Consider the following 8496-nt stretch of genomic DNA (forward strand, 5'->3'; position numbering starts at 1 on the left):
GCAGTCGAAGTTCCTGCCGCCGCCTTAGAGCAAAAGCGCAGCAGGAAGAACTGGTCGAAGAAGAAGTCGCCTATCCACCGGCGGCGGAAATGTGAATGGCGTGGACTTGCGATGCTGTTGAGGGGCGAGGCTCAAATCGCCGAGGAAGCAGAGGCACATGAGGGCCGATGCCCACGGCAGAAACGGCATGAGCATCCAAAAGAGGCTCTGGAAGTAGACGAGGTGGATCACCTATTTACAGGCGCAGCCTGAAGCATTCAAAGCTCTTGATCCGGCCAAGGACCCTCTACACACCTGCTTCTCAACCTTGAGGTAGATCTCGCCCTTTGGCCGGCGCAGCAACAGCGGCAGCACAACGAGCTTGAGTAACACCTGAGTCAGAGTGGTGCAGTGTGGAGAGACGTCGTCAAGAACGGAAGTCAGGGCTGGGGTGGCTCGATAAGCGCCTGCCCCAGGTTGATGAGCTTGGGCAGCACAAACTCGATTAGCACCAGCAGGAGCAGGGTCTGCGCAAAGTGGTCCTATCACAGCGGGAAGCGACCCGCTCTGTTGGAGTAGCTATGAAAGGCCTCCGCTAAGCTGGACCTGCGCCCCGATGGCAAAATTAACGTCGGAGCCGCCACAGACCTGCAGCGGCTTCTTCGGCACGATGACGTCCGCACCGGTGAAGCAACCGTAGTAAGCCAGGAATACCTGAGCTCACACAAGGCAGAGTGGAGCTCGGGCGTCTCACTAGACGGGGCGGGCGATGAAGAAGCGCGACAATGCCGAAGACTCCGGCGAAACAAACTTCAGCTAATCTCTTAGGCTCATCGCGGCTACTGTAGGACCGTGCCAAGCGTGAGCATCCGGCCAAGGAAGAAGCCAACCTGTTCGCAGAGGTCACACTGCTATAGAGCGTACGTCGCTTCACAGCCTGCGGCCCAGGAAAATGCGACGCGACCGTCATGTGGATCCGCGTGTGTAGAGGGTTGTCGTACTTGGCGAACTTGACCTAATTTTTCGCATTATGCGTGAAGAATGCCTCTCCGCAGCGGGTTATCGCGCTCGGCGGCTCGACCAGTACGGGCGTCACTGTCGGCATCACCGCATTGGTGCCCGAGATGGCGACAGTGGCCACGTACTCGCTCGAGCCCATCGGCAGGAAGGTGAGTACCTGCGGCCGAGATTGGCCAAGATTGGTCGAGCCGATAATAGAGGGTGCAGATTGGCAAGCAGATGATCTCCGTGGAGAGCTCGGCGGCGCCCCCTCCGAGAAGGTAGATGACGAGAATTACTACGCCGACCTATTCACGTGTTTGGCTATCAAGCGCCCTCGTTGCTGAATTATTGGCGATGATGAAGATGCACCTGAAGCAACGTGTGCGCGACGCTGGCCGCCACGCGACGCAACCTCAGCCGCCGCGCATCCGACGCCGAACGATCTCGGACGCGCTGGCGCCACTGCGACTCGCCTAGGCGCACAGGTAGACGCGTGGAAGGCGCTGTCCTTGCTGTGGTGTCGTTTTGCAGCCGTTTCAGCTCGCTGATGAGAGCTCGGAAGGTCTCGGCGACGCGGCTTCTCCCCTCGATTAGCTCCTTGGGGCTCGAGACGTCGATGTCCCACTCGGCCAACAAATTACGCGCGAACCCGATCTTGTTACGCTGTCCACCGCTGTGCACCTCCGCATACGCCTGCCACGTGAGTCGAGGGCGATGAGAGACCCCGCTTTTGTGAGGTCTCTCGGCAAAATCACGGCGCAATCTCGGCAGTCACGGTTACTCTTTCTCGGAATGGTGCCTGCCGCTGGTACGTGGAGAGAGAGCGCTGGTACGTGGCGTAGGCGTAGAAGAGGAGCGAAGCCAGGACCTACATCTTAGGTGTATTTGTGTGGGTATCTTTCGGCCACGAAACATACGTGCACAAACGGGGCTGGAACCGTCGCCGAGTAGACGTACCGCATGCTTGGCCAAGCGCCCGAGAACCCGGAGTAGTAAAAATTGGCCAGCTCAGGAAGACCGCCGAAGAAATAGTAGCCGGCGACAAGGTAGTTGTCGGCGTAGTTCGAGTTGAGCGTGTCCCTGGTCTTCCACTCGGTGATGGAGGAGCCTACGGTCGAGATGTTGCCGGATGTAGCCGAGAGATCGGCCGATATGCGTCTTCCCTCGGTAAAGGCGGTGCTTGAGGTGACAACGGCGTGCACCAAGGAGAGCGAATGCACGAGCAATAGCGGAAGGTAGACGACCAACAAGTGTAGCAGCGCGGTGTCGGCCATCCACTCGGCGAAAGCGAAGTAGACCTATTCAGAGCTTGAGGCTGAGCATCGTTGTTCACAGCATTCCGTCCGCTCGGCGAGGGCGAAGGGACCGATGTGCTCGAACCAAAGCGAGTGTCGATGTGCAGCACCATCCGCCGCAGCGGCCACCGGCGGTTATAGAAACGACGTAGCCGCGCAGCGACACGGCGCCATTGGCGTCGCCATCGGCGAAGACGCCGCTGGAGGGGCGTCAGCTCTGAGTCGTCATCATCGATTAAGCCGTCCTCGTCCTCGTCCTCATTCTCGTCCAGCACCTGGCCGAGCGCCGACGCACGGCGCTGCGCCGCGCTCGATCGCCTACGGCCACCGTGTCGTGTTTGGAGTTGGCTCCACGCGCTTCGTAGTGAAGCACGCTTGACGGCACTCGGTCACCTCCTCGCGTCTTTCTGTGCGCGCTCGAACTCGCGACGTGTCTGCTCTCTCTCACGGTCAGCCGCCTCCTTCTCACGCTTGAGTGCGGCGTGCTCCTCCTCCTTCGCCTTCGAGTCGGGCGAGAGGAGGCGTTAAATCGAGAGGCCCGGCAGGCGGTGCGTGCGTTCGGGAGTGAAGGAAAGCTTCTAGCGCAAGTTTGCCTACTGAACCCGAGGTGGCTCCCGAGACGCCTCGGACGCTACTCTGCGAAGTATGGTGCGTACCTTAGCAGATTACGAGGCGTGTCTAGGACGTGTCTAGGACGTGTCTAGGACGTGTATTGGAAGTGTCTCCGAATATGCCTCCAGCTCGTCCTCCGCCTCGTCCAAGTCGTCGCGGCAGCGGTCCAGCTTGCGCCGCGTGGCCTCCAGGGGCGGCGGCGAGCTCCCGGTTGCAAATACTCGCCTCACAGTCCAAGATGGCGGCTCGCGCCCCCATCGGCGATCCGTGCACCAGCGTGCCTCTCTAGTCCCGCCTGCCGCCCAGATACCGAGGGCGGGGCGCACTCTTCGACTTGGGCTATTATCTGCCACCGGGAGGGCGGCGGCGGCGGTGTAGGGGCGGCGGCGAGCTCCCGGTTGCAAATACTCGCCTCACAGTCCAAGATGGCGGCTCGCGCCCCCAAGCATCCATGCTCTGATGTGTCGCTTGGGTCGCCTCTGCTGCTGTGTCTCTGTCTTAGCCAGATATCGAGAGCGCGCGACGACAACCAACCCCTTACCCTAACCCTAACCCTAACCCTAACCCTAACCCTAACCCTAACCCTAACCCTAGCCCGAAGAACCCAAAGCGTTCACCGAGAGCTCGTGTCGACGGACCGCTGATTCCGCCATTTGGTTTCGGCCCAAACCGGACCATTCTCTTAGGAGCTGCACAACGGCTTGAACGCTCTCTGACCCTAACCCTAACCCTAACCCTAACCCTAACGACACGGTGCTTCTTAAGAGGTCGTGCGCGTCGCTGCCGACGCATCTCGCGTGTGTATGGTGTATTTGCAGTGTATTTCGGCGGGGGCGCGCAGTAAAAGAACATTGAGGCAACACAACACGTCCTCGAGCGCCCGAGGACACGAACCAAGCTGCACCTCCTCTCACTAGTTATTGTGGGCTCTTTCCTTTCTACACTTCCTCGCTTTCAAACACCGCGTTTTGATGCAGTGAGGGCGGGCCCCTGTTCTTTGAGCCTTGGGGACGACCACGGCCTTGACCACGGCCTCGCTGCAGGGAAGCAGGAACGCGCGGCATTGGTGGCACAGATCCCTACCGGTGCCGGCAGTGGTAGGCGCACCGCCGCTCTCTCCGCTGCCGCCTCCGCCGCTGCCGCCTCGACTGCTGCCGCCTCCGCCGCTGCCGCCTCGGAGATGCCAGAGCCTTCGAAAGTAGTCGAACTTGTGAAATTTTCAGTGAAACGGGGGCGGCCGAAACGTTTCATGTGAAATTCACATGAATTCACATGTGAAAGTGAAAGTGTGAAAATTCACTCACGAACCCTGCCAGAGCAGTGTCGTCCCCCCTCTCCCCGACGACGATGGCGGTTAGAGCGCAGCGGCGCCGCAGGCGCCCGCGGTGGACGAGCATGGGTAGAGGGTCCATCCAGGGCTGGGTCGATCTTTGTCAAGATGCGGACGTCGAGTCACTCCAGAAAGAAAGAGGAGGGCGATACAAAAATGTTAGGTCGCACGACACGATTCACGGTCGCGACAGGCGAGGCGCGGGCGCAGAAGCCGTCGCCCGCACCACAGGAGCAGTCACACCACTCCCACTCCGGCGCCCACCCACTCCCCACCCCGACATCCCCACCCCACCCCACAAAGAAAGAAAACATACACCAAAGGAGAGATGGGAGGACGGCACGCCGCCGCCACACACACAGGGATTTCACGTCCAGTCACTCCAGGGCACGCCTCGGCAGCCCGGATTTCTCTTGTGCCAGTCCCGTGCCCAGTGTCGTGCGAGGGAGCGGTGTAAAATTCTCTTAAGCCAGCGCTTATTTCTCTTCTGCGTAACTCTAGATACGGCCGTCCGCGCGAGTGAGACGTGCTGCAGCGGCCATGTACCTTGGCCGCCAGCCTGGCTCGGATGAGGACGTCAAGGTGAAGAACTCGCGCCTCAAGACGCATGGCATTGTCCTTGGCATGACAGGAAGCGGCAAAACCGGCCTTTCGCTGGTCCTCCTCGAGGCTCTCGCCTCATAGATGCATCCTGTTTGCACTACGATGCCTGTTTAAGGCCATGCAGCTATTGCTACCCTCTCATTAGTAGTAGCCCTTGGCACCGGAAACAGCAGCTGCGCCTGTGTGGCATAGGAGCTCATCTCAAGCGGCGTGCCCGTCATCTGCATAGACCCAAAGGGTGACCTCGGCAACCTCGGACTCGTCTTCAAGGGCCTCGCTGCAGAGGCGTTCGCGCCGTGGGTACCTCCGAAAGAGGACGCGGAGGCACTCGCCGCGCAGTGGCGCAAGGGTACCGCCGGCAGCGGCATCGACCTCGACCGGATAGCCCACCTCGCCGACACGATGTCGTTCGGACTCTACACGCCCGGTAGCGAGACAGGTGTCCCAGTCAACGTGCTCGGCGCGCTGCGCCGCCCGCCCGCAGCAACGCTGGCCGACTCTGAGGCATGCCGAGGGCTCGTGCAAGACACGGTCAGCGGGTTGATGGGGCTCATTGGCAAGAAGGCGGACCCGGTCAAGGACCCGAACCACATCGTCATGTCGACCGTGCTCGAGACGGCATGGACGAACGGCGAGGACCCCGACCTCGAGGCGCTGGTGCTCAAGCTGGTGGACCCGCCCTTCAAGAAGGTGTGGAAAGAGACTTGACGAGACGGAATCTCGTCCTATGAACACTGTCCGTGTGAACAGGTTGGCGTTTTCCCGCTCGATAAGTTCCTGCCCCCGGATGACCGAATGGAGCTCGCAATGAAGTTAAACGGTGTCGTCGCCGCGCCAAGCTTCAAGCCGTGGACCAAGGGTATCCCACTCGACATGGACGCGCTGCTCGCGACATCGCCAGGCAAGACGCCAGTGAGCGTCTTCAACATCGCCCACCTCAATGAGGACCAGCGCCACTTTTTCGTTGGGCTTCTCTTCGGCCGCCTGCTCGCCTGGTCGCGCGCGCAGCCTGGCTCTGATGATCTGCGCGCGCTCGTCTTTTTTGACGAAGTTGCAGGCTACGTGCCGCCATACCCGAAATCCCCGCCATCCAAAACGCCGCTGCTGACGCTGATGAAGCAGGCCCGCGCCGTCGGGCTCGGCGTCGTTCTCGCCACACAGAACCCGATCGACCTCGATTACAAGGCCCTCTCTAACGCTGGCCTCTGGTGCATCGGCCGGCTGCAGACCAAGCAGGACCGCGAGCGTGTGCTCAAAGGTATTGGGCAGCAAAAGCTTGATGATACGGTGCGCAAGCTCGAGCCGCGCCAGTTTCTCCTCTACCAGGCAAAGGGCGGCGACCCGGTCGTCTTCAACAGCCGCTACGCGATGTGCTACCTCAAAGGCCCCTTCACGCGCGTCGAGATCGCGCAGTTCGTCGAGTGCCCGCTCCACAGGCCTATCCTTGAGCCAGCCTCCTCTGACACAGCCTCGAGCTCGAGCGGCAGTGGCGCAACTTCCAGCAAGCCCACCGCGCCGAACGACGACACGCTGCCTTCGCCCCCTCCGAGCAAAGTGGACCGCTCGTTCCTCGACCCAAAGGTGGTCTTCAGCGCGCGGCTAGAGGGCGCGTTTGAGGGACGTGGAAGATCCCCCATCCATGATCGCCATTCACAGCTCCTGGCCGAGTAGGCGCCTTCGAGGACGTGGCGGAGCCGAAGCGCGAAGACGGCGTGATCGTCTGCCGACCCGCGCTATGGGCGCACCTCACGCTGCGTTTCGACGAGTCCAAGTACGGTTTCGACGAGGCGGGCCTAGATGCAGCCGTCTGTCATCAGCCGCGCTGTGCGTCGCAGCACGCTCGACTGCTGATCAGGCGGTCGACGAACACCGCATCTGGTTTCCACTCGGCGACTCTCTGCCGAGCGAGCCGCGCCGGGTCGCGCTTGAGGAGCGAGGCTGTTCCGCCCGGTGCCGTTTGGAATCTCGGTAAGATCTTGCCGGATTATCGGCGTTAGGAGGGAGATGTGCTACCCATGCCGCCATCGGGGACGCGATACGTCTCGCTGCCGGAGTGGCTCGACGAGACGAAGGAGCTATCAGCGCTCAAGAAGCAGGCGGCAGACGGCCGCCCGCTTCAACAGCGGAGCGACAGCCTGTTCACGGCGTGAGGCGAGATGTCGCTGTTCACAGGTGGTAGACGACGTGTACCGGAGCGAGAGCCGCGGTGTCCGTTGGCACGAAGCGAACGTCAGCTCTTGACGGCGTCTCTCCATGCCCAGTGGTGTGGATAGGCCTATTCGTGAACAAGAAGCTCAAGCTCTACGGCCGCTCGGGCGACAGCATCACTCTGTATACTTGCGCGCGAACGGCGCCTACTCACGCCGAGGTGGCTGTGAAACAGACGAGGAGCGGCCAGCCTTCGAGGAGCGGTGCAAGGCGGAGGTGGAGGAGAAGATTGACAAGGAGAGTGTTGCCAAGCACCCTTCTCAAGACACGTGCAGGTGACAGGCTCGAGTCCACCACGTACTTTTTAGGAAATTGCCAAGCTGCGCTCCTCGTACGAGACGAAGAGCGACCGGCTGCAGGAGACGATTCCTCCGCGCGAGGCAGCTCGGCGGGGCTGTAAGATGGCGGGTGGTGAGTCATAGGCAAAGATCCAGCGGGAGGAGGATGAGCTCGTGGAGCTGGAGGGCGCGCAGAAGAGCGTTACGGATCCGAGCCATCATCATCTCGCGTGATCTATATACAATGAGGCGATTAGGCGCGCAGAAGGGCGCATGGTTTGGCGACGCCATTGACATTGGTGTCGAGGTCTTCTCGTGTTGGATGAACCCGCGCAGCAAGTTCAAGACGAGCACGCTTGATCGCAAGGGAGCGCACACACCTTCCAGCACAGCCCATCAGTGACTTTGCCGATGTGCCACTTCGGGTTCACCTCGAATCTCGTCGAGTAGGCTCGTCCTCCGCCGCGGGTAAGATCAAGAAGCAGAAGGACAACCTTCAAAAACTGCGAGATGAAGCAGAGGCGCGGGGAGAGGGAGGGGCAGGGAGGACGAGGGAGGGTCAGGTCGGCGAGGCTGCTCTCTGACAAAGAGTGACATGTGCTCGACACGCGCCCCTAGGAGCTCAAGGAGGAGCTGGAGGACAAGATAGCCAAGATACGGACCGAGGAGGGCTGGGGTTCGGGGTCGAGGTCGTCAATAGCGTATCGCGTCAGCGCGTGAAAGCCTGTGTGAGTTATAGGAGGAGCAGGATCTCGAGGCGACTGAGGAGGCGGAGATAGGCCTCGAGAAGAACGACATCAAGGTGAACAAGTTTGAGATCCTCTGGATTCCAGTGACGCGCCGCATCGCGGTTCAAGTACCATCCATCTGAGCTCTTCGATCCGGATGAGCTCTTCGGGGCACCGGTGCGGATGCACTGCGCCTCGCGCTGGCGCTGCGGAGTGCGGACGGAGAGGGGAGAGACGCTCGCAGACGGGCGAGAGGCTAAGCCCTGCGCGTGCGGGCGACCGTACAGTACCCCGGCCCCCCCCAGGCTGGTAATCACTAATGTGGGTCCATCCCCAACACCGGAAAACCCTGGCCGGGCCTCCGGGGTTAATGGCTCCCTCCTCTCCCGGGGACCCCAAGAAAATAAGGCCCCCGGTCTCTCTAGCCGGGAATTTATCGTGCCCCCCCCCAAGGGGTGTGC

At 61.1% G+C, this 8496-nt stretch overlaps 3 protein-coding genes across 3 annotated transcripts in view; 2 read left to right on the forward strand and 1 right to left on the reverse strand.

The window, feature by feature from the left end:
* EMIHUDRAFT_227915 (hypothetical protein) overlaps positions 1–3541 on the reverse strand; it is a gene marked incomplete at both ends in the record, with an annotated part of 6380 nt that extends 2839 nt beyond the window's left edge. The window contains 13 exons of the mRNA XM_005787290.1: positions 107–231; positions 307–372; positions 477–521; positions 628–693; positions 831–869; positions 1076–1156; positions 1351–1674; positions 1899–2279; positions 2362–2476; positions 2552–2594; positions 2725–2776; positions 3215–3300; positions 3493–3541. Coding sequence (XP_005787347.1) covers positions 107–231; positions 307–372; positions 477–521; positions 628–693; positions 831–869; positions 1076–1156; positions 1351–1674; positions 1899–2279; positions 2362–2476; positions 2552–2594; positions 2725–2776; positions 3215–3300; positions 3493–3541 — 1472 coding nt within the window. The remainder of the gene's footprint in view (positions 1–106; positions 232–306; positions 373–476; positions 522–627; positions 694–830; positions 870–1075; positions 1157–1350; positions 1675–1898; positions 2280–2361; positions 2477–2551; positions 2595–2724; positions 2777–3214; positions 3301–3492) is intronic.
* A 1217-nt stretch (positions 3542–4758) lies between these two features.
* On the forward strand, positions 4759–6971 carry EMIHUDRAFT_227916 (hypothetical protein; the record flags this gene model as incomplete). The annotated part of the gene is made up of 6 exons (XM_005787291.1): positions 4759–4875; positions 5014–5511; positions 5596–6442; positions 6493–6539; positions 6677–6739; positions 6819–6971. 6 exons carry the CDS (start codon positions 4759–4761, stop codon positions 6969–6971), a joined length of 1725 nt encoding a protein of 574 aa, XP_005787348.1.
* Positions 6972–7074: 103 nt separating this feature from the next.
* On the forward strand, positions 7075–8178 carry EMIHUDRAFT_227917 (hypothetical protein; the record flags this gene model as incomplete). The annotated part of the gene is made up of 7 exons (XM_005787292.1): positions 7075–7081; positions 7205–7272; positions 7338–7440; positions 7565–7606; positions 7758–7870; positions 7926–8015; positions 8047–8178. 7 exons carry the CDS (start codon positions 7075–7077, stop codon positions 8176–8178), a joined length of 555 nt encoding a protein of 184 aa, XP_005787349.1.
* Between the last annotated feature and the right edge of the window lie 318 nt (positions 8179–8496).

The sequence above is a fragment of the Emiliania huxleyi genome (genome assembly GCF_000372725.1).
Source record: "Emiliania huxleyi CCMP1516 chromosome Unknown EMIHUscaffold_143, whole genome shotgun sequence".
Lineage (NCBI taxonomy): Eukaryota > Haptophyta > Isochrysidales > Noelaerhabdaceae > Emiliania > Emiliania huxleyi.